A 25,715-nucleotide genomic window follows, 5' to 3' on the forward strand; every position below is an offset into this window, starting at 1 on the left:
GGGTTTTTAGGTTTTTACATTTTGGGGTAAGTGGACAATTGTGCCCTTATTGGGCTTTCTTATATTTTGGTCTTTGTATTTTCATAGGTTTAAAATGAGTATGGGCTTTAACATTCTGAACACTATAGAAGATTGGTTTAGATTTTTTAAAATTTTTTTTTTTTTAATTTTAAATGAAATGGCTAAATGATTTAGAGGTTTTAGGTTAATCACATTTAGAACAGAAAAAAAAAAAAAAAAAAACAAACAAAACAAAAAAAACAAAAACAAAAAAAAAACACTAATCAAATATAAGTTGAGGGTAAAAAAGTCAAAATTAAGGTCTGTTCTCATACGATTTTTTTCAGTTCAGTTCAGCTATAATAAGTGCAGTTTAGTTCAGCTAATTTCCTTCTCTTATAAAATATTCATTTCAGTTCAATTCAGCTCTAATTAGTTCAGTTCAATTCAACTGAGTTCAGTCAATGAGAACAGGTCCTTAATGCAATACTTTCTTCATATCATTTGCCAAATTGATGAGATACAATCTAATAAGTATCAAGGGTTGTTCAAAGTGTGGTCTAGAGCAAATCAAATTGCAATTTTGCCTATAAATAGCAGCCATACATCCTTTCATTGGCTATATGAGTGTAGGTGATCATGTGATTGATCTGACTAATAGTCGTATATGGTTCAAAATAACATTACATAATTTTTGGAAATTGGTGTGATTCATTTAGTATTATAAGCTTCAAATATTAACTTATGGGGAACATTGTCGCACTCGATAAGATTATGCAACAACATACTTCCTAAAATAATTTTTTTTTTTTTTAAAAAAAAAAAAAAACTCTTATTATTACAATTATGTTTGAGTTTGTAACTACTTTTTGGTGAACAATAATATGGTTCCATTGTTAATGATGCGCTATTAACAAATATTTTTTGTAAAATCATACATAGTTCATGACTTCATGTTACATAAGATCCAACAAGAAAATTCATTTCCTACTCACTTGATAAATAATTTTTTTGACAGAAACTAGGGATTATAATTTTAAGAAAGCTTCAACTTAACATGAAACATGCTGTAATGTACATGTTGTACCACTAATATGCTCAATGTATACATGATACATGACATAGAGCCAATCACTATAGAAACATTCATGGAGATTTAAAGTCAACTTTTTATAACTTTGTAACATCACAAATTCACAATACACATCTTAATAAGTGCATTTTTTCAACATCTTAGATTAATTAAGCAGTAAGTTAACCAATTAAGCTTATGCAATCTTCACCATTTGATTTAGCATTATGCACACCAATTCAATTCAATTCAATTCAATTAATTAATCACTTTATTCATAATCTTCATCACCAAGATCATCCTCAACTTGTTCAGCAGCCTCATCTTCAATATGATCCTCTAGTTGATCAAACCCTTCAGCTAATGCTATACCACCCACCAACCCTGCTGCTGCACCTATTGCCAACCCCGTCCCCATTCCTCCAAACCCGCTCTTCTTTTTCTCCTCCGGTTGCTCGTACCCGTACCCTGCTGGCTGCCCATACCCGTACGTGGGCTGCTCGTAACCCGGGTTACCATATGGTGCAGGCTGCCCATATGGGTATGGTGGGGCATTGTATTCGACGTGTTGGGGTGTAGGGTACGGGTCTGGACCACGGTATCTATGATCACGTACCATGATCTCGAGCTCAAGCTTCCCGTGAGGCCTGCCCGAGGGACGCTTGAGCTTGAGACTACGTGTGACACGAGCACCAATACCAACGTCGTCCACAATGTCACAAAGATCGAGCTTTGCTGAGCCGATGAGGGGCTTGGCGTCCTCATCGGGGGAAGAGTAATGGACTACGTCTATATAAAGGGTGGCATCCTCAATGGGGCGGACGAGGGGGACAATTAGTGACTGGTTCCACTCTGGACTCGTGTCCCCCTCATCATCAACTCGGCTTGTAACTTTATGATCTGGATCAACCCATACCACAACGTACGGCCTTATAGGGCCATAACGCCAATTGATATTCTTCAGATCCTTAGCGGATGATAATGTTACCTCTAATTCGTACGCCATTAGTAGGGTACCTTGTATATAATATGTAGTATAACTTTTGTAGGAAGGTTTCTTGGAGATGGGTAGTAATGTGGACTACAATTGATATCTCATGTATATGGCTATTTATACTAAAGTTTGTGGACTTAATTACGTATTTATTTCTATTTTTTAAAACCATTGTTCTCTAGGATCTTTTTAGGTAGTGAGTGCACACTAAAGTGCATATATGCGGAGTATATTCTCTTACATTTTTTTTTCTTTTTGTATATAAATACAGTGTATTTTTAAATTTAGCATTATTATTACTATTTTTTTTAAAATGTATAACTAGGGGACCAAATTGTTCCATAGAAATATAGAATAGCTTAGCCGTGTTATTTCCGCGGGTGGCAGAATAACTTCAACACCAATCCTTTTGTTTGATGTTCCATGCCTTCTTTGACACTTTATTATAGAATAGTGGTCTTTAATAAACAATGAGAAAACGACTACTCATCATCAAATTACCAATCCTTTATTTGTGATTCAATTTATCTTTTTATGAATCCGAAATTGTAATTCTAGCAATCATCTAATTGAAAGGAGTGAGTGTGTGACAAATGATGTCAACATGCACTTAGGCCCTGTTCTCTTACGTTGAAATTCAGTTCAGTTCAGTTCAGCTCCTAATTTCCTTCTCTTATAAAATATTCAGTTTAGTTCAGTTCAGTTTAGCCCAGTTCAGTTCAACTAAGTTCAGTCAATGAGAACATGTCCTATGCGATATTATAATTCTCTCTATTGATAATTAGAGATATACGTGATTCATTGTCAACATAAACACGCTTTAATATAATTAATTATGTATTTCGTAGTATATTTATAAGAAAATAAAATATGAGTAAAAGAAACATCGAAGTAATAATGAGTTATTTTCCTTATATACATAATTCCTATATCCCTTTTTAATTAACTGTACATAAGTATCTCAGTCATATAGTGTTAACACGCATTTTGCACCAACATCTATCAGTCGTTTACAAATTTACATACACTCATCTAGTCATCTATATGAAACATGAATTTATAATGCAGGTTTCATGGAGTATTATTTGGATATCATCCTTTACACCTTTCCTACTATTTTATGTATACTTGCATTCTTATAATGGGATTCCCTGGCCCAATTAAAATTGTGGTGTCCCATGATCTTTTAATTAAAAAACGTATAAAACACAAACACAGAAACACTGTTTAAGTCTAAGAAATCAATTAAGGGGTGACAAAATCCTTTTTTGTGTAAACAATCCCAATTTATTTGTTCAAATAATCCCCAAATTAATTATGTTTAAATTTAGACTTTATATAGGTTAGCAAGTTTGACTTAATCAAAATTTTCCAATTGTTTCAAACTTGTACAAGTTACTAGAAACATCAAAAGCAAACACTACATTGTTCGACAACCAATCTACAAGAACAATAACATCAAAAATTAGGTGGGCCATTAAACAACAAGGATCATTAATTTATTGGACCATTTTTAAAGCAGTAACCTTTATTCCACTTTGATAACATCCAAATTTCCAAATGCATAACATTTACATGATCATAATTCATAAATGTAAAATTAAAATCAAAGGATTAAAGTTATGATCAGATGTAATTGCTTACACATTTAAAAAAACAAAATGAAATAATCTACCAATCATCCCCACCATAATCAGCATCATCATAACCACCATCATCAGCAGCAAGATCATCTTCAACTCTTTCAGCAGCTTCATCAGCAATATGATCTTCTAATTTATCAAAACCTTCTGCTAATGCCAGTCCACCCAATGCTCCTGCTACAGCACCCACAGCCAATCCTGTCCCCATCCCTCCAAACTTACTCTTCTTCTTTTCCTCTACTTGGACCCCCTGCCCGTAACCACCGTACCCGCCTCCTGGCTGCCCGTAGCTCGGTTGCCCATACCCGGGCTGCCCGTAACTCGAGGGCTGTGCGTACTCGGGTTGCCCAACCCCGTATGCAGGCTGTGCTGCATACGGGGGTTGGGCGTATGGGGGCTGCCCGTATGGGTAGCCCCCTGGGGGACCCGCATTCGGATACGCAGAAGGTGGAGCCGCATGCGGGTACCCTGATGGTGGGGCCGCATAAGGAGCGCCGCCGCCATATGATGTTTCTCTAGAAACACCATATGGTGGTGCGCTGTATGGGTCGGGGGCGTGGTACCTTGGTTGACGTACCACGACCTCGACCTCAAGTTTCCCATGTGGCCTACCAGAAGGACGCTTGAGCTTTAAGCTACGGGTGATGCGCCCGCCTATGCCAACATCATCAACTACCTCCCGAAGAGGGAGCTTAGCCGAGCCGATGAGCGGCTTGGTGTCCTCGGCTGCGTAAGCGTGGACGATGTCGATGTGAAGGGTGGCATCCTCGATGGGTCGATCGAGGGGAACCACAAGTGTTTGGTTCCACTGTGGGGAAGTGTCCCCCTCTTCGTCGACCCGGCTCGATATTTTTCGATCCGGGTCGACCCAAATAACGGCATAGGGCTTAATGGGGCCGTGACGCCAATTGACGTTCTTGAGGTCCTTGGCAGATGACAAGGTTACTTCAACCTCAAATCTTGACGCCATTAGATATTTAGATGATGGTGAGGAGACAATTTTGAGAAAATTCTAATGAGAGAGCTTATTCTAGAGTATTGTTTTATAGGAAAAAGATTATCTAATGAATAGAATAATGTAGCCAATGTAGGCTGTCAAGTGGTATTTATAGTCCAATTCCTTTTTTTCATAAAACACCCTTATTTTGTGTGACACTTACGCGGAAACATCAATAGTGTGGAATGTAAATGCAATTTTTATTTTTTTATTTTTTATTTTTTTTGTAAGAAAAAATTGATCCAATAAGGTTTCTTCCCTTGTTAGAATCCGCAGTCTGATTGGTAGCAAAAGAGGTGTATACAATTATACATGATTTTTTAAAGTATCAAGATAACACTGTCAATTCTTATCCAATTCTATATACTGTGTTTTCAAACATATCTTGGCTTAATGGAAACAAAGCAAAATTATATGATCAAGTATCATAGAAGATCTCATATCATGAAATCATTAGAGATTTTTTAGGGTAATTGAGATCAATAAAGATAGACAAACTTTTAAATAAAACGGACATCCGTTATAAAGTAATAATAAAACGCACAAAAGTTACCCTGACATATATAAGAGTTATTTATGCTTCATTGATAAATTTGACAAAAGTGACACTATATTTGACAAAAATGACACTAAATCTGACAAAAGTGTACCCGATGTACAGTAAATTACTGAAAATCGGGTGTATACAAAAGTTTTCCAAAAGATATATGTATAACATGGTGATCAATTGATCATCCATTTCAGACATTAGGCCACTGACATCTAGTATGATTCACGCTATCATAAAGGATTTGGACTAGTTGATATCCTAGGTAGGCTGTTTTCTCTTTTAGAAACGAACGGATCTTGTGAGAAGGTTCTATTTAAAAAAAAATTTAAAAAAAAAAATGAGAAAAAAAATTAAAAAGAAAAAAATTCAATTAGAAAATGGTGGCTTGCTAAAGTTGACGAGTATGACGATTGACACTTGACCAAGTTCCCTAATATTGAATAGTACTCTCCAACCTCCCATTTATTTATTGACATATTGTTGCACTCTTTATAAAATTAAAATTTTGGCTCTATTTGTGCAATGATTGTAAATTTCATTAAATTATTAAAAGATTATTTTTATTTGTATGTTTTAATATTATAACTATAGTAATCAAGTATACATAACTTTGTAAAATGTTGATCTTTCGTTCTACGCATAATCAAACTTAATCCGATCTCAATCTTATAACTTTATAATAATACAATTTAAGTTTTTAAATGACATGTAATTTTAGATGAAAAGAGTATTTAGAGGATGAAAATAGCTAAACGTGAACTACTCTGTATTTGCTACTCATGTCACCATGTCGCATAATAAGCAATTTAAGTCACAAGGTTGTGATTCATGACTTCAATTGAAAAACAATCAATAGCTCTTTCATAAGCCAATTATGAAAGAACTATATTTAAGTAATAGAAGCCAATTTATTATCTATATTCATTTGTCTCAAATTACATAGAATACTACTTCGTATTGTATATGTCATCGTTAGCACTGTCAAAACGGTTTGACAGTTCGGTTTCGGTTCGGTTTGAAATGGAACAAAATGACAACACCATTATACATTACTAAATGGAACAAGATGACAACACCATTATACATTACTAAATGTTTATATAGAGTTTTAAAGGGTTGAACATATAATGAAGCTTAAAATAATTTGTGCAATTTGCAAAAGCAATTGATAATCTAAGGTTGGTGAACCTTTACAAGGAAAATATAGAAAGCTGTTGTCAGAATTCATAAGAGAACGAAGGAAGAAAGGCATAATTCAACGTGAGAGACCATGACGAGAATAATTGCAACTAACGTAAGGGGTCCAAATCGAAATTGGATTGAGGTTATGATTTTGGGCTTACACAATTTCTTTTAGCTTGTTATTACTATTATTGAGTTCTAAGCCTAGCCCACCAGAAATTTCGATCAGATATTTTGCAGGCCCAATGTATGAATGAATGATAGTCCCATAAAATACATTCTTTCTCTGTTCACTTTAGTTACAACAATTTGACTTTTACACTTATTAATGCATATATCCTTCGTATATCTAAGTATAGATAAGTAAAAATTAATAAAATTAGATATTGTCAAAATAAATTATAAAAATGCTTTATTGAGCCCATAATCTATCGTGGATTGGGCTTGTACCTTTAATAGTCAACAATATAAAATAAAAATGGGTTTAAGAATAAGTTATATAATTTCTTTTTATTTTTTGTTTTGAAAGAAGTTATATCATAAATACTTAATGATCAATATTTATGGTAAGTTATGAAACTGTATGAACACGTTTTGAAGGACTAAAACGAAATCTGAACACGCATTATAATCAATACTCTATTACTTATAATATCAATTATATATGGATTATATGCATTTTATACCATTTATGTGTTACCTGAACCTACGATTTGTATAATACATTAGTGAGTTAAGCACATAGATATCATTAATTCCGTGTAAATAGCAAGCCACCTTCACACATCGCCACAACAAGCTAGCCTCAAATAATATCGTCGTGCTGAGGCTAGATGGTACATGACTACATGCTCCTTAAAAATAACCTCCAAAATCATAACAAGATAAGAGTGACGAATTGATGATCCTGTCTTTAGACATGCTTTATGCATGAATGTTTTTTCTTCTTATCTTCTTCATAGTCGGTTATAATTGCTAGCTAGTAATTGCTTCTTGATGATTAACTTTCACAACAAGTCCCAATTTACACCACTTTATTTTATCACAATATTATAGTATCTACAAGTCTCTATCATCAACATGAGATAAAATGAGCACCACTAATATTTACACAAAATAATATTGTGCTCTATTTTTTATTGCTTCTAAGTTTCAAGTACATGACGCGTGATTAATTATATTTAGCTTATATTATAAGTTCACAAACTTGAGGTTATTAATCAATGCTTAATTTTTCTCTTTAATTTCCCTTTAAAGCAATCTATACAATATTGCTTTATATAAACCTGCCTCATCCATTTCTCTCACTTTTCTTAATTCTGCCCTTTTATTTTCTACACATTTTTCTTTTCTTCCAAACAACTTAATTATTATTCTCTCTTCAATTCCTTAATTTTAAGGTTTGTCTTCTATTTTTGCCGATAACACTTTCATTTTGATGTTTCATTTATCCTTATATAATTATAGTACTAACAAATCATTATCATTTATCATCGCAGTGATATTTTAAGAGTCTACAATAAATGGGTAAGATGAGGAGAATAATTTTGCGAACAAAAAAGGCCTTATCTTGCGACGGTAATTTTTCTTACCCTTCATTATCTATTCAATATTTGACAAATTAGAGAGAAATAGAATATAATGGTTTTTGTATTGCTTGATTATTATTCATCAATAGGTTGAGTATTTATACAAAATCTATACTCATACGATAGGAAACAATCTTCCCATAAGATATACCATATATCCTAATGATATATTTACTAAATCATATCTTAACATAAAATAAACCTAAATATATTATTCCTTTAATGATCTCTACGGAAAATATATCACACATATATTTTCCAATAACACATATCTCTAACAATATTATTAATTTTTTTGAAACCTCTTTACCTTAAATTTTATGATTTTGTCTAAATAGTTTGGAGTAGTTGTAGACCTTGTAGTGTAAGATTTTTTTTTTTTTTGTACAATGAACTAGTTAATTGAAGTGTCTTCAATTTTCTTAAAAAAAAAAAAAAAAAAAAAAAAACTAGTTAATTGAAGTGACTCGTTTGTCTCTTTACACATAATTGACTTGAGATATTCCATGTTCTTGTTCTGGGCCAGCCTCTTTATATCTGTCCACTAGTTCTTAGGCCTGTTGGGCTTGACTATGTTGCAATTTATTAGCAATTTTGTGCCAATAGTCAATATGAGGATTGTCAATTACCCTGAATGAGTCACAAACACAATACAAATAATAAATAGGGTTGAGATCTTTGAGGAAATCTCAATTTGTAACATGTCATGCACTGACCTTCAATCTTAACTAGTAAGCCAATATTTCATTAGTTAAGTATTAACTATTTTGACATTAAATTACTTAGTATTATTTTTTCACCTATGATTGTTGTACTAGTTGGTAGTTAGATATTACTTGTATAGTTGCATTTCGTAGTCGTTAAGGCCTTAAGGAAAGCCAATATATCATTAGTTAAGTATTAACTATTTTGACATTAAATTACTCCGTATTATTTTTCCACCTATGATTGTTGTACTAGTCGGAGTTAGATATTACCTGTATAGTTGCACTTCGTAGTTGTTAAGGCCTTGAGGGGTAGATGTTAGTAGTCAAAAAGACAAGTGTTAAGTACTCCATATGATTAGATATGGTATTAAATTTTTAAAGAAGTACTCCATATGATTAGATATAGTAATAAATTATATAAAAAAAGGTACGTATATAGAAGGAACTACTTTTAATTCCAAAATTAAAGCTATTTTTACCTTTGAAAGGTAGTATTTTGAAAGTTTATGTTATTATGTTTTACCTGCCTAAAGTCTTTAACCACTAAAAGAGTTAGCTCCGCATCATAAAACACATACAAATCCACCAAACACGACTTTTTGGCTTTTATTAAAGGTTTTTACTTTAAAAGCTTTTTGAAAACTTATTCTAGCTTGTTGATTATGTCCAAAATAATGTCTTAAAAACCATTATTAAATTACTTTATCTATCTATTAAAAAAATAAATATTTATTTATAATTTGTACATGACAAAATAAAAAAGTAATGGTCGACATGATGATGAAAGTGTATAGATCAATATTTTAACATAAAAGTTAATTCCATCTAAGTTAAGTGACCCAACATAATACTATTTTAATGTAAATTTCTCAAAAAAGAAATTATAAAACTTAGGTTACAAAAGTAGTATTTTGTCTGACTTAGCTTGAAGTAGCCAAAATAATTTCGACAAATAATAAATATTTGATGGTTTTAGATTTCATGTCTACCTAATAAAGGGCTCGAGTTAAATTAGCCTCCAACAAACTCTCTAAAAATCATGGTGCTTGATGAGAAATTATAATTCATCAGCATTAAAAATGTTAGAAAAGAGTCCACATCAAGGGATTAAAAGTAATTGGATTTTCAAATCTAAGAATAAGTCAATAAAAACATATCAAACATGGTATACAAATGTATGTTTTGTTTTATTTATTCATTAATTTTTTTTATTTTTTATTTTTTATGTGATGGTAAAATTTTAAATTCATTAAGTGCATATTCTATTTTAAAATTTGCAAAACGTACAATTTTCAAACACTATATAAATAGTGTCACAACTAGATAAGAGCAGATGAAGTACAATGTATACCATAGTGTGTAAAATATACGGAGTACATGCATTAATAAGCAAGCAAATATAGTTAAACCTCGCTCTCATTTTGATCACTTCCAGCATGTATGTAGTCCCTTCCTGGTCCCATAATGAGGAAATATTCATCTCACTAATGTAACCCAAGACCCCAACTCAATTTGTAGGTAGTTATTGTTACCTTAATTATAAGGTGGATAGTAGTAACAAATTAATACGATCATTCACTAAACCGAAGTTTAATTTGTTTCTGACGTTAACCTGGCTAAATCAAATTTTGTTTGTGAAGTTAACCTAAAGTTAAATAAAAATTTGTTAAGACTAGGAAATTTAGAGGAACACAAGAAAGGAGGATGAAGATAGATAAGCCTAGCTATTTAGTATTTATACATCTATAGAAAAATACACTAAAAAGAAAATTATTGTTTTTAAAAGTATATAAAGTGTTATTAATTGATACCGTTATTTAACAGTTCTATCAATTAATATAAGAAGATTAATATTTAAATGCATTTGTTAAAGCAAAAGTAGGGTAAATTTCATTAATTTGTAGAACGGGTACAAAACAATATTTGTGCGCATAAGCTGGCCAATCGAACAATAAAAATCAATGCCACCTTCTATAACTCGACCGTAGTATATTTGTTCAACCAACAATTCAAGTTTTTACGTACTAATAGTAAAGTAACTAAAAGAGTATGGAAATGTGATATTGCAATGCTTCATTTTATTTAGGCTCTAAAATGATCTAAAAGTTTCTATAAAAACATAGGGGAAAAGGATGTGCATTTATGAATCCTATACATGTATATATAGAGTGACATAACTTAACCGTAATTCTATACGTTAGCTAATAGCTAGGCATCAATAATTCGAGAATATTCACATAAAAAAAAGTATTAATAATCAACAGTGACAATATATTTGTTTTTTAACATACAACAACATCTATATAGTCACAATATATACGAGTATTTTATTGTACTGTTTATTAAGTTTATAAGCTTGTCGATAAAACACATTACAAGTCACACCTCATAATTAAATTATCACCCTTCAAGCATGGAACACATTTGACGAATATTAAACAATTAATTAAACTTCAACGTCCATCAACATATATAGGAGCTGAGTGAAGAGTGAATGAGAAGTATGTATATAAACATAGGATTATTTAACAACCAAAAATTTAGCAATGTCTGGCTTTATATGAAACGAGAAGTAACAGTCAACAAAATTAACTTTAAAAACAAAATTTGTCCAAAAATACTAAGTATGTTTTAGTTAATGACAACATACTTCTAACTTCGTTGCATTCTTCTATCAAATTTCCTTTTAAAGAATCCTTTTTAAGAATTTGTTGAAAATAGGTATAGGTTAGACCTTAGACTTCATTGTAAGTAAGTTCAAACTATGGCGGTGCTACTCAGGTTTTTTTTTTTTTTTTTTTTTTTTGGTCAAAATCATTAGGTCTGAATTTGTTTAATTAGTTTCAATGCTTTTAGGACCCTATTTAAAAAAGCTTTTATTAGGCCAATAAGGTCGAATTGTTTATGTCAAATCATAAAATTTGGATTTGTTTAGTTTCAATGCTTTCAAGACCCTATTTAAAAAGCTTTAAATAGGGTAACAAATTCTAAAACGGGCCACACCAGGTAATTTATAATAATATAAATAATTATCGTACTTACAATCATGTAGGAGTATGTATAGGACCAAGCAAGAACACTTCAAAAATAAAAAAAACTCAAGTCCAAACTTTTTTAACCAATTGTAAGGATCAATCAATTAGGAATTTCTACTAACTCATTAAAAGTTTAAATCAGCGGATCAAATAATAATTGTTATTAGTTACTATTTATTTTAGTCAAAAATAGTTTCTACTTTAGACGACTGAGAATAAACTGGATGTGTTACTATATAAAGATTGCACAACACACTGTAAATTATTATTCATAGAATATTAATCATAGCAAGTCCAGTGGTTGAAGGCTTGAAGCAACAGCTAGATAGTTGGTTGGTTGTTTAAATATTATTATTCACATTCATATTATTAGTGTTGCTGGATATTTTTTTTGTGGCTTTATGTTTATAATCACATCTCTTTCATATTATTATGTCATTGTCACACTTTACTCTTGGTATTAATCTAACATCAAGTTTTTCAACTAACTAAATTGTGATACCTAAAATTTGTCACAAGAACATAAAGAAGATCACATTCACATATATCCTTTTATTGGATTTTAGTAATTATTTAAGAAAATAAATTAGTTTTTCATTAGGTTAATTAGTAATTGGCCTGACCAACTAACTTTTATTTATGGCATTTCATGTATTGCAGTTTCAACATCGACTGAACTTCATGTTCCTTTTAAGGTGGACGTTAGAGAGGAATATGCAAATGCCTTTAGAACTGAATCATATAATGAGTTTTGGGCTCGTGTATTGGCAATAACACATAAAGATTCACTCTCAAGAAAATCTTTGGGATCAACCTCGACAACACGATTGCTTTCTTATAGGATTTTTGTTGATCATCTCCTAGACCCTGATCAACCTACCGTGACAAAATTGTTATCCTTAACCAAAAACCGGCCTAAAATTATGTCTCTTCTTACTAACTATTTTGAGCATACTGCTAACGCGTCTTTTTTATGTGGTCAATTACTAAAAGATACTGACAAATTACGTATTAAGTATCGTTCCCTTAAGAAAACCCTAGAGTCATTTGATTTTCCTCATTTTTCATCATCATCTAACAATTTACCTATAAGTTTAACACGACTAAACGAAATCACTAAATCTATTAACCCATTTGTAAATTCTTCCTCTTCATTAGCTCGATTTCAAGCCGTGAAAGCTAATTGTTCCGAGCTACTCAAACGGCTCGAGTCTCGACGTGATAGGGTTAAAGCCAAGCTACATGTACTAAATAGCTTTAAAGTGAGCTCGGCTGTTTTTCTTGTAGCCCTAACAACTTCAATTACTATAATTGTTATAACTCATTTTGTAGCCATGTCAATGGCTGTTCCGGGCCTTATAATTGCATTTAGAGGCTCAACTTCAACAAAACAGCTAGCCAAGACGTCGGCTCAGCTTGATGCAGCTGCCAAAGGAACCTACATTTTAAATAGGGATTTGGATACAATTAGTCGGCTTGTGGCTCGGCTTGATGATGAGCTAGAGCATATTCGAGCCATGGTCGAGTTTTGGATGGATCGAGTTGATGATCACCTACACGCTCAAGCCGGTGAAGAAGTGGCGCGCCAACTTAAGAGGAATGACGCAAAGTTTATGGATCAATTAGATGAACTTGAAGAGCACCTATATCTTTGTTTTATGACCATTAATAGGGCTAGAAACTTAGTGGTAAAAGAAATATTAGACTTACATCATCCAAGATGACACAAAACAAATCTTTTGTTACATGTATATATTCATTGTAATAGAAAGTATTTCTCTTTCGTTTTCTAATCAATTCTCTTGTTATGTCCTCCCTTAATTGTGGTATTTAATCATTTGATATGATTAATGATGGCCTATTTAATTGTTAAGAATTGATTTCAATTGTCCTAGACCCTAATAATTGTGCCTTGATCGTATAATAATTAGCCTTTGAACATTGATATGGAAGAAAGAGCTCAACCACTAAACTAATATGTACTTAATTTTCCTAACCCAATTTCTTATTGAAATTATATGTTGTTTAAAGCTCTCTTTTTTTTTTATTTTTTTTTTTATTTTCCAAAATTATAACTTTTTTTCCCGATTTCTTCTCATTAGACGACAAAAAATTAAAAAAGAAGCGTAATAATATGTTTTTTTTTCCCAAAAAACTTACAATATGACAAATTTGAATGAAGTACGCGAATATTTATCTAGAAAAACTTTCATTATAATAGAAAAACGAAGAAATTATTAAGGAGTAGCTAATACAGTGCTAGTTTTATTTAAGGCACAACATAGGTACCCTTTATAAAACAAGCAATCAATCATGATCGACTTAAATACTTCATTCAAATTGGAGTACAATTGTACAAGTGTAAGTCCATTTTTAAAGACGTTCAATGCTGACAAATAATGCTTGTAAATTTTGATGCTATGATGTAAAACTCTGCTGGAATTTGATGAAGTATTAAGAAATGATGGAAATTTATCATAGTGCATGTAAATTAGCTGAGTCACAAATTTTCATACAATTAGAAATTTTGCAAATTATTTGTGCTACAACTACAAGCCTACAAGAAACAAGATAACAAGAGTAGTAATGTGAAAGAGGTCAAAAGTACTTAAGCCACAAGACCCACAACATAGGCCCCATTTATAATGTGTACTCCATATAAATTGATAAGACTGTGAAATATTTCTTGTAAATATTATATCGAAATATTATTTCTTCTGTTTTTAAATACTTATAAGCCCATAACATAAACCATTTTAAAACTTTTAACAAGATGTGACTAATAAAAAAACAATGAACCATATGAGGAGAGAAATAGAGATAATTATTAACTAATACAATATTGTTGCAAAATTTTAAAATTGAAAACCATTACATGATTAAAAATTGGGATATATATCTATAAAAATTATTTTATATTCTAACAAAAGCAACCATGATTCAATAGTATTATTTGACTTGAGCATTTTGCACATACAATGCTAAAACCAATTCATGTCTAGATTACAATCGTAATTGAACGTGTTACAGTTTAGGTGAATGTCAACTAATTAGTAGGTTTTCAATAAACGACAAAAAAATGAGCAAAAGTCGAGGCAAGGTTAATTACTTGAAATTATAATATCTAAACTTATGATAGCTATAACAAAGCTTATCTATAACTTTATACCAAAGGCGAAACCAGGAATGACACATGTCATCTCCTGGTTAAAAATTTTCCCTCCAAAAGTTTTTTTTTTTTTTTTTTTTTTTTTTTTTTTTTTTTTTTTTTTGTCAAAGCTTCTTAGAGAAGTTTTTAATATAAACTATTCAATAATATTTCACTTCCTTATGCAATAATTGTTTTCTATCTATAACTTAGGGCCTGTTCTCTTCCGTTGAAATTCAGTTCAGTTCAGTTCAGTTCAGTTCAGTTCAGTTCAGTTCAGTTCAGCTCAGTTTAGTTCAGTTCAGTTCAGTTCAGTTCAGCTCTTATGTCTAATGATATTGCTAATGATATAAAGCCAAATTTCATTCTTTTAAGCTCTTATTACAACGACACAACAAATAATAATAATAATAATTATTATTATTATTATTATCAATAAATAATAATAATAATCATGAATAAATAATAGTAATAATAATAACAATAATACTAATAATAATAATCAATAATTAATTATAATAATAATAATAACAATAATTAATAATAATAATAATAATAATAATAATAATAATATCGATACAATTCATTGTTCAAATGGTTCTATTTTTTTGATACACATTTCTATTGTTAATCTTATTGAGAAAATTAGAGTACTACACAACTTAAACTAATTTTCATAGTCAGTTAGTTCTTCGTCTTCTTCTTGTCCACCAAGCTCCTCCATTACCTCGGCATTCCTCTGAACTGACTCCCATATCTGATCAGTTATTTCTTGTCGGACAATATCCATAGCTGCTTTTCTGCTACATGTAAGTGTTTTGTGTTCTTTTGTCATAATACTATTTTATTTTAAAATTAAATAGTATATGTGTTTAAAATATTTAGAGGTTTCAAGTTTTTAATATATTTTCCATAAATTTATAATTATATTATAAATTTTATAATTATGTCATATGAAATAGTACATTTGTATATACACATAGGTACAGTAATATATAATCAAAGACCACTAATCCGTAGTTAAAAATCACTAATTAATAAGTTCAGTTCAGTTCAGTTCAGTCAATCAGAACAGGCCCTTAGTGATGTAATTCATAGTTATTTTTATTAGTTGTGTATATATTATTCGTTCTGTTTTATTTTTTACTTTTTTTTGTGTGTGTGTGTGTGTGTGTTAAGAGAGCCACAAGGGCGGGGGGTAAGAATCGATCCCAAGATCTCCTGGAACCGGGAGCAAGCTCTAACCACTTGAGCTATCCCTCACTCGCATTCTCTCTGTTTTCTTTAGTGTGATCAATTTTTTTAAATTTTTTTGTAATTACAGAACTTTTATCCTATTTTACTATTAGGTTTAATTTTTTATAATTAAACTAGCATTTTGGCCCGTTCAACGAACGGGTTGAAGCTCATTTTATTTTTCTTGAAATGTGTTACTTATTTGTGTTGTATGTGTCGGTGATTTTTTTATAACAATTTGCTTAATTTTCTTACTTATAATTTGCAAGTTAGGAATACATAAAGATTTTAACATTAATTAATTTGTTATTTAAACTTTTACATTAAAAGGGGTATAAAGAGGAGTACAACTTTTTTTTATAGTGAAAATGAAACACTAATGAAACACTCCATTTCTTACTCAAATTTGCTAGTTAGGAATGCATAAAGACTTTAGCATTCAATAACATTTTATTTTGTCTTTTACTTTAAAGGGAGTATAAAGAGGAAATATTAATTGTTGTGTTATGTGGCATATGGGTGAATTATGATGACATGTGTCATATAGGTGATTGTGGTTTCGCTTTTTAAATACTAGGTATAGATAATAATGCTAAATTAATGATAAGTATTAAGTTTTAAAATTTACCGTGCATGGCACGGGACTTAACCTAGTTTTGTATAAATTATAAATTATATATATGAACTTATTTCGTTTAGATGAGTTAATTAATAATTACATTTGATTGAATTTCATTTTTAAAAAATTAATCTGGTTTTCTTCCTCGATTACAAGTAAATGACAAATGGGAACAGAGGGATTGTGTGCATTTGACAGCGAAGATGATTAATGGAGTTGAACCAGAATCAAATCTAGTGGAGCTTATAAAGAAAATACGAGTAATAAATACTGAAAAAGATTATTAATTGGCACTCAAATCCCACAACATGGGGCTGTAACGAAATTCCAGAATTTTTGGCACTTGAAACTTCAGATCTTGTGCTTCAATTGACAATTGACAATAATTCAAAAGTAGTGAAGAAAATAATGATAATAATAATGATAATAATGGACAAAATAATTTAAAATAAATAAAGAGGCACATTTGTTACAAGCATTTGTACAATTAACGGGACTATTATTACTTCCTCTGCTTTTTATTACTGTAGTATATACCGACGAAGATTTAACGGCTAACCAATTGTATAGTTGGACCTCCAATGTTATACTATTATTCACAAATAAAAAATCATTTTGTACATTAATTGCGACATTACCTAAAACTAACAAAATAGGCCGCTTCTTTGACTTTGTAATAAGGCTTTAAAAAAATGTTTGATGCTTCTGCAAAAACTCGCATGTAACTACCAACGAAGCCCACAATACACTTTAAGTCATATAATAAAAAATTCGTCGTCTATTCTCGTTAGTCCTAATTAATAAAGTGACCAATTATGAAGAAGAAAATTTTGTCAATTAATTTCTATGTCTCCATTTTTGAAAGTGAAACAATAACATAACCATTTGATAAAGAAAGATTATTTAAAAGTATACAAGGTAGTGTCAATTTATAATAGAGTATGTATATTGTGCTAATTTAACTTGTTAAGTAGTGTGACCACTTGTTATGATCCGCATAATTAAATATGTATGTTTACATACTCGGAAAAGCAAACAACGAAAAATTAAGCTGACAATAAATTGTTGTATCTTAATATGTGTAGCAATGTAGGGAATAATTCATGTGAGGCAAGACTTAATGTATAACAAAGAATGAGGTTGATGTGATACTTTGCCCATTTTGATATGTATTTTATCATTCAGGACCTGTTCACTTCAGCTTAATTTCAGTTTGGTTTATTTTAGTTCAGTTCAGTTCGGTTCAATTCAGTCCAACTCCTATTTTCCTTTTCTCATAAAATATTCATTTCATTTTAGTTCAGCTCAGTTCAATTCAGGTCCAATTAGTTCAGTTCAGTTCAGCTCAGTTCAATAAATGTGAACAGGCCCTAACTAATAAAGTATCATTGAATAGTACAAGTAATAGAATATCAAACGCAGGTTCATGCAAACCTTTTTTTTTTTTTTTTTTTGTAAATTTTATTATGTTGGTACCTTGTCCATATAATACATAAGCTATCAGATATATATGTTACAAGATCACCATTGCCACATTGAGTGAGGTTTTTTGGTTACTCCCTCCGTGCTTTAATAAGTGTTATATTATGACCAAACACCCATGCCGAGACACGACTTTGACCATTAATTTATCTAATTATGTGTTAATAAAATCATAAGAAATTTTATAATATATATACATTATAATGAATCCAATAATGTCTTATGCTATAACAATTGTTTTTAATATATTAGTAAAATAATCAAGTCAAAGTCATTATGTGAATAGTGAAAAAAGTCAAAATGTAACTGTAAACCATAAAAATTCAAACCTGCAATATATAAATAAAGAAGCAGAAAAATATACGAGAACAATTATTTCATTGATAATTTGTGGGTAAAAACTCCCGTAGATCTCTTGATTCCTCTCTCCAAAGGGCTAGGGCTTTGATATTTGTTTATAGTAGGGGGCCTTGTCGGCTTATTCCATACTATGGACCTACTATATTTGGTAGTAGGGAGGAGATGGGGTCTTTGTGACTTGTTCCATCTTAGCCTAATTAAACCCTAGATACGACCCTCTTTATATAGAGTGTCGTAGAGTAAAAGATAATAATCTATGAGATTCTGAAGATAAATATCTTATATTTTTTGATATTATCTCCTTATTTACATAGATCTTACATCTAATAATTAACAAAATTTCGGTGTCAACAGTAACACTTATTAAAACACGGAGGGAGTACTCATTATATGGTTATGTTTGAACTCTTAAATCATCCTATTTTTTGTTGCTAAGAATCGTAAGGGATGGAGGAGAAATTTTTTTGTTGATTGTTATATGGAATAATTACTTTTGAATTTTTGATTCATATAGCCGATTCCACTTAATTGATTACCCGAATTAAGATGCAAAGATTTGACAGAATATGGAGGCAATAATAATTTAGCCCGACCCAAATTGAGTCTAGTATGGGCTGAGAAGGTCAAAACAGTAAGGGATGGCAACCGTTAAATAAAATGGGGCCCGTATATTAGAATTAATCACCGTCTTTAATAAACGGGCCGGGTGAAGTTAATTGGCACCTCCAAAGTTAGTTGAGTTTGTGGTGTTGAATTGGTGTACTCGTAAGACGTAGCATTCTATACACCATACATCGTATTACTTCATAACTATACACCAAATCTTCCACAGTTCACTTCCCATCCCATGCATGCATGACTGACAGTTACTATCACTTTACTCCATCAAAAAGTGTCACACATTCTCTTCCTTGACAGGGTGGACGATATTCACACCTAATCATCGACTGGTACGTATGTACATACTAGTGTGAACCAGTCTCATATCATAAGAGTATAAGACAGATGAAGGTAAAAATGTGATTATAAAAGTCATCGGAAAATAATGTGATTATAAAAGTCATCGGTTACAATTATATCTTTTCATATGCTCTTATCACGTAGTAATTCTTGATTCTTCTAAAAATAGAAATTTAGAATACAATGTAATTGACTAATGATACAATACATAACGACATTGCATTATTCTAATTAATTAGGTTGATCCATTACAATGCAAAACGATCATATGTTCCATTACTAGCTTAGAGCCTACTTTATATGGCTATATAGGCTTATATTGATGTTGTATTCTTGTCCACTGCTCAACTTTTTTTTTTAAATAAAAGAGGCGAAATTATATTACATAGGGGTGATTAAGGAGCATCCCTGAGAACCATAATTCAAAAGGGGGTACAGGGTAACCTGCACTAACCAGAGAAAACGAAAGGAAGAAAGCAAATCAAGAAACCAGGCTGCGTAAGGGAGAAAATTACCATGCCTTAGAATCTTAGCTAAGCAACTAAAGAAAAAAACAGACATAAGTTTGTGAACTAGAAATTGAAAGAAAGAAGAAATAAAAGGAGTAGCATTAGCAGCACGAGCAAGATCTTCAGATGACAGAAAGAGGCCCGCAGCTGTCCACTGCTCAACAAATAGCTGAAATTGTCAAAACTAAATTCAAACTACCTTGTTAATTACGTTGCAAATTCAACATGCATGCCTCCTTAATAAAGTTGCACAAAGGTTAAATTCAACATGGCTTAATAATTACATTGCATAGTGGCCTGGTTAAATTCAACATGCCTTGTTAATTAAGTTGCATAGAGGTAAAATTCAACATACCTTGTTTAATTACGTTGCATTGAGCTGAGGTTATAGGACCATTGAGCTGGTCTTTGTGATTGTTGCTCAAAACATATCAAGATTTAATTCTCCAATTGTACATTACACTATATACTACAACAAATCATAATATATGCAATACAAATTGTATATCCAAAAGTTTCTAAAAAAAAATTGTATACATAAAAGTATGTTTTCAAAAATATATTGGAGATACAAATATATAGCTACACTAATTGCACATTCATCAATTATTTCATCGCATAGATTTTGAATTGTACTGTTTATCACAATTTTTACTTAATACTAAGGTAGCTAAGCGAACGCGCACAATGTGCGTCATAACTAGTTAGTAGTTACGTCAGGAAAGCTTTTTTGATTTAGCCGTATATTATAACTTTAGTTATTGACTTGTAAGTAGGATTAATGAGGAAAATTATTTAAACAAATATATTTAAGAGTTTTAAAAAAGAGGCAATTAACATTAATAAGAGATTAAGAGCAAATAAGAAAATAAACATTTTAAATGGTATATTTTCCAACACTATTAATAAGAGTTAACCCAAGCCTCAAACCTAAAAATATCAAAAATTGAAATTAACACAAAGTTTCACCCTTAAAATAAAACATGAAAATAGCAACAATTAAGCATGTACACTAAACTTCCCCACCCAAAAAAGGCACATAGTATAGAAACGAGAAGTAAGAAATTTAATGTTCCCACAGCTACCCCTGTGATTACCCATTTAATGCCACCCCCCCTTGAGCCAACTATAAGCTATGAAATTCTCCTCTATAAAATTCACCTCCATTTTTTAATTCATAACTTATTCATCTTATAATTTCTAATTTATTCTTAGCTTGAATTCAACCCTTTTGTTTCTTAATTTCCTACAAAAAAAACCCACCAAAAAGAAATTTTAACCATGGAAAATGGAATTAAGGAGAAAAACTTAGATTTAGATTCATCAATTAAGGTGAAAATCACTCAAACAACTCATGTTCAACCCAAAAAGAAGATAGGAAGAAGGGAATGTCAATTGATCACATTTGATCTTCCTTACTTGGGTTTTTTCTACAACCAAAAGTTGTTGATTTACAAAGCAAATAGTGATGATTTTGAAGAAATTGTGAAGAAATTGAAGGAAGGTTTGAGTGTTGTTTTGGAAGAGTTTTACCAATTAGCTGGTAAATTAGGAAGAGATGATGATGGTGTGTTTAAAGTCATGTATGATGATGATATGGAAGGTGTTGAAGTTTTAGATGCCATTGTTGATGTTAATCATGATGGTGTCATGGTTAATGTTGATGAATTATCATCAAAAGATGAGTTTACCTTTATGAAAGATTTGGTTCCTTACAATGGTATCCTTAATTTGGAGGGTCTTCAACGTCCCCTCTTAGCTATTCAGGTAATAAATCATCTTTTAAATATTTTTAACTCGTATATTATTCATTTACTCGCATGTCACATGTATCAAGTAACGTTAATTCTTATCGGAGTTATCTATATCTATACTAATATATTATTGACAGGTTATTTTTTATCATCGGGGAACACTCTGGATAGATACTTTCTAGGGGAGGGGTGTTCACTGACATGTAAAATGAAGTAGGGTTTGATTTGATCTATATAGTAGTTTTGGTACATCTTTCTTTCAAATATAAATGCCCTTCTTTTTGGCTCACAAGCCACGTTGTACAATTCTTCAGTAAAATTTATGCATGGTTAGTATTTTATTTTATTTTATTTTTTTTTTTTTGACACAAGTGGTTAGTATTTTCTTATTACTATGGGTGGTTGAACACAAGGTCTAAACTTATGAAAATAAATAAAAAAATAAAGGGTTTGAAAGTCAGACCAAGCATTTACTTTCTTTTTCTTTTTTTTTTTTTTTTTTTGGCAAGCATTTACTTGGATCATATAGTTAGCCACAACATTTAGATGTGGGTATTGATTTCAGTGGGTCCGAATTCACCAATTGGATACATTTTTGTTCTTCATTTTGGTAATTTAATTCTAGATTTTGTGTAATTTTTTTTTTTCCCATTATTGTAAGATTTGTCACCAAGATCATATAGGGGTGCTAGTAATTTTATTCTGATAAGCAAATTAATGTTCACCTCTTTGACTACATTACATGCATATTACTCTCGTGAACATTTTCATGTTCGCGCACACACATATAAATATTATTTCGACCAATTGGAGTCGTTATGAGCTGAAAAGCGTATTTTTATTTTAAAATTTGAAATTATAACGTTTTTTAATTTCAAACCCATATTACAAGCTAGGTTCCTAGCTTGACTATATGTAAATACTATTAAGAATGTCTGATTTTTCAAATAATTAAATAAATGCATCAAGTCTACTTATTATTTAAATATATACAGTATATATACTAATATTAGTATACAAATATTGCCATATCTATATACTTGGCTTCACATGCATGATAAATAACGTTAGCTGTCTTTCTAGTCTTGGAAATAGAAAGTAATGGCCGTGGTTGAGGAGGACTTGTCCTCATTGTCGTAGTCATAGTCATAAAACATTTTTTTAAAAGTAAATTGATATTCATATCAAATAATTGATTAATTTTGCTTTACAATAATACTTGTATATAATTGATTAAATTAAATAAATTATTCGGAGATCGATTCATCAACCCACAAAAATAATAAAAGTATAAAACTATAAAAGTATAGATTACTAATAAGACTTCTGTCTATTAATTGTTGTTTTACTTGTTGGTAGATAGTTCTTGCTAGTCAAAATTTGTCAAATTTCTTACATACTTGTCAATTTTTTGTCTCCTTATATTCTTCACCAAACTTATAAACTGAGAAAAATGTTTCCCTAGTATTGATCATTTTAATTATTAGGTCAGAAATCTTTTGATTGTACAATTGTACTATAGGGAAGAATGTCCAAATAGAACAAATATGGATAAAGCTTGAGGTCAGGCTTAAATTGACACAATTTTTTTTAAGGTAAAAATCAAGCTTATAAAAGATAAATATAGGAGGATTTGCGTGATTATGATGGTAACAAGTATAATAACACAACAACAATAACGGCTCAACTTTGTCGTTCATAGATTGATACGGAGTAATTTTTTTTTTTTTTTTTTTTTTTTTGAAATTGATACGGAGTAATTTGGTTTGCAATAATATTCCTGCCTAACTTTTCGGTCAAAAATTAATTGGCCAAAAAAAAAAAAAAAAAAAAATTTGTGGTTTAAATTTTTCCATATTTATGAAAAGCTTAATATCAAAAGGCCCACTGGACTCATTTTCTCTCTCCTACTTTTGTGATGTAACAGTTTACCAAGCTTGGTGATGGGCTCGCTATTGGGCTTGCATTTAACCATGCTGTACTAGATGGGTCCGCTACTTGGCACTTCATGAGTTCATGGGCCGAACTTTGCAATGGGGCCCAATCAATCTCTAAACTTCCTGTCTTGGACCGTGTCAAGGTCCGTCCCACGCGCGTCAGCCTTGAAATTCCTGACGCGCCGCCGCAGCCTGATCTCACCACCACTGCCGCTGCTGCGCCGAAGCTTCGCGAGAAGCTTTTTAAGTTCTCGGGTGCCGCGATTGAGAAAATTAAGGCGGCCCATAATGCTGTTGGGCCCACTAATGGGACCACCGCCCCGGCTGGACCGCCTTTCTCCACCTTCCAGGCTTTGTCCTCCCACCTATGGCGGGCGGTCACGGAGGCGCGTGAGCTCAAACCTGAGGAGCCTACTGTGTTCACCATCTTTGCTGACTGCCGGAAACGGGTGGACCCACCGATGCCGGAAAGTTACTTCGGCAACCTGATTCAGGCGATCTTCACCGGAACTGCCGCCGGATTATTGCTCGGCCACCCGCCGGAGTTCGCCGCCGGGATGGTCAAGGCGGCGATTGGGGCACACGACAATGCCGCGATAGATAAGAGGTGCAAGGAGTGGGAGGATAAGCCTATTATTTTCCAATACAAGGATGCCGGGATGAATTGTGTGGCCGTCGGCAGCTCGCCGCGGTTTAAGGTTTACGATGTCGATTTTGGGTTCGGAAAACCCGAGCGGGTTAGAAGCGGGGCGAATAACCGGTTTGATGGGATGGTTTATTTGTACCCGGAGAAGGATGGAGGGAAAGGGATTGATGTGGAGATTAGTTTGGAAACTAAGGCAATGGATAATTTGGAAAGGGATAAGAAGTTCTTGATGGATGGTGAAGTGGTTTAAATTGATTGTTTGATCATCAAAGAAATAATGTTGGTAATTTGATGTTTTAATTATATTAAGATACAAGTTTTATTTTTATGTATGTGAATTGGTATTATTTGATGTAAAGAAGGCTACAACAAAAATGGTGTTAGGCAAAAACAATGGACAATTGATAGTGGAAAAGCCTTTTGACTTTTGCCTAGCTCCATTTTTCTTGTCTTTAGGAGCCTTTAAAATAAGGATATTAGTTCTAAGATTTTAATTTCTATTGGTGTTTTAGAGTTCTATATAATTGGAATGTGTTTCTAAAGAAATGTATCCTTTTTTTCTTTTTTATTTTATTTTATAAAAATTAATTTGAGTTATCTAGTTTGGTTGATAAATTGTTAAGTCTTTTATATCTGTATAGGTACATTGTTTATGATTTAGTTATTTTTATGATGAAGACATGTTGAATAAATTTGTATTACAAGTAGTTAAATCTTTGGAATTATAATATGTGGATTTATTGTTTAATTTTTCCCAAAATTTTTGCAAATAATATTGCCAATATTGTGAAGCCATACATTTCCGCAATTCAGAACAAAAAATGTGTTCACCAATATTGTGGAGTACAGGACACAACATCTTAAAAGCGACGAGATAGATTAAAATTGAAGTTTCATCTTCAAACTAATAATGAAAAAATCACATGACTTATAGAACAAGCGAATATGTAATGCAATTTCATTACCAATTTCACCATTAACAGCCTATAGAACAAGCGAATATGTAACGCAATAGGGACGAAAGCCGGGTTAAATTGGACGATAACAAACTCAACCATCATCACTCATAGTACAAAAACTTATACCTCCCCCTCTCCTCTCTCTACCACTTTCTCACTCATCCACATCATATATATCACAATACAATATACTTTCTCCAAATGGTATAGTTTCATACCACCAATGTAGTAAAAATTTACAGGGTTTTGATGAGTTTTTACACTATGGTATAAAATTATACCATGAGTTTTGATTCTCTAAAAAGTGGAAAATAGTAATACACATGGCAGAACTTT

At 31.6% G+C, this 25,715-nt stretch overlaps 4 protein-coding genes across 4 annotated transcripts; 2 read left to right on the plus strand and 2 right to left on the minus strand.

Moving 5' to 3' along the window:
• Positions 1–1,024: 1,024 nt before the first annotated feature.
• Positions 1,025–2,868, minus strand: LOC145607542 (uncharacterized). Its single transcript, XM_081663163.1, has 2 exons — positions 2,860–2,868; positions 1,025–2,153 (listed from the first exon to the last, which is right to left on the minus strand). Exons 1-2 carry the CDS (start codon positions 2,866–2,868, stop codon positions 1,344–1,346), a joined length of 819 nt encoding a protein of 272 aa, XP_081519289.1. The 3' UTR covers positions 1,025–1,343.
• Positions 2,869–3,576: 708 nt separating this feature from the next.
• On the minus strand, positions 3,577–4,783 carry LOC145609351 (uncharacterized). The gene has a single exon (XM_081664851.1). It carries the CDS (start codon positions 4,677–4,679, stop codon positions 3,738–3,740), a length of 942 nt encoding a protein of 313 aa, XP_081520977.1. The 5' UTR covers positions 4,680–4,783; the 3' UTR covers positions 3,577–3,737.
• A 2,723-nt stretch (positions 4,784–7,506) lies between these two features.
• On the plus strand, positions 7,507–13,554 carry LOC145609329 (UPF0496 protein At3g49070-like). The gene is made up of 3 exons (XM_081664833.1): positions 7,507–7,838; positions 7,938–8,016; positions 12,430–13,554. Exons 2-3 carry the CDS (start codon positions 7,962–7,964, stop codon positions 13,491–13,493), a joined length of 1,119 nt encoding a protein of 372 aa, XP_081520959.1. The 5' UTR covers positions 7,507–7,838; positions 7,938–7,961; the 3' UTR covers positions 13,494–13,554.
• Positions 13,555–21,206: 7,652 nt separating this feature from the next.
• LOC145608696 (BAHD acyltransferase DCR-like) lies at positions 21,207–24,983 on the plus strand. Its single transcript, XM_081664302.1, has 2 exons — positions 21,207–21,850; positions 23,765–24,983. Exons 1-2 carry the CDS (start codon positions 21,365–21,367, stop codon positions 24,668–24,670), a joined length of 1,392 nt encoding a protein of 463 aa, XP_081520428.1. The 5' UTR covers positions 21,207–21,364; the 3' UTR covers positions 24,671–24,983.
• Positions 24,984–25,715: the final 732 nt, after the last annotated feature.

The sequence above is a fragment of the Chenopodium album genome, chromosome 23 (genome assembly GCF_948465745.1).
Source record: "Chenopodium album chromosome 23, dcCheAlbu1.1, whole genome shotgun sequence".
NCBI classification, from domain to species: Eukaryota; Viridiplantae; Streptophyta; class Magnoliopsida; order Caryophyllales; family Amaranthaceae; genus Chenopodium; species Chenopodium album.

What these genes read in the sequence shown, in the direction of transcription:
- LOC145609351 (XM_081664851.1), bottom strand. Translation starts at nt 4,679, where the DNA reads ATGGCGTCAAGATTTGAGGTTGAAGTAACCTTGTCATCTGCCAAGGAC.
- LOC145609329 (XM_081664833.1), top strand. Translation starts at nt 7,962, where the DNA reads ATGGGTAAGATGAGGAGAATAATTTTGCGAACAAAAAAGGCCTTATCT. An exon ending in AAAGGCCTTATCTTGCGACG is followed by an intron (nt 8,017 to 12,429) that starts GTAATTTTTCTT and finishes CATGTATTGCAG; the next exon opens with TTTCAACATCGACTGAACTT.
- LOC145608696 (XM_081664302.1), top strand. Translation starts at nt 21,365, where the DNA reads ATGGAAAATGGAATTAAGGAGAAAAACTTAGATTTAGATTCATCAATT. An exon ending in GTCCCCTCTTAGCTATTCAG is followed by an intron (nt 21,851 to 23,764) that starts GTAATAAATCAT and finishes GTGATGTAACAG; the next exon opens with TTTACCAAGCTTGGTGATGG.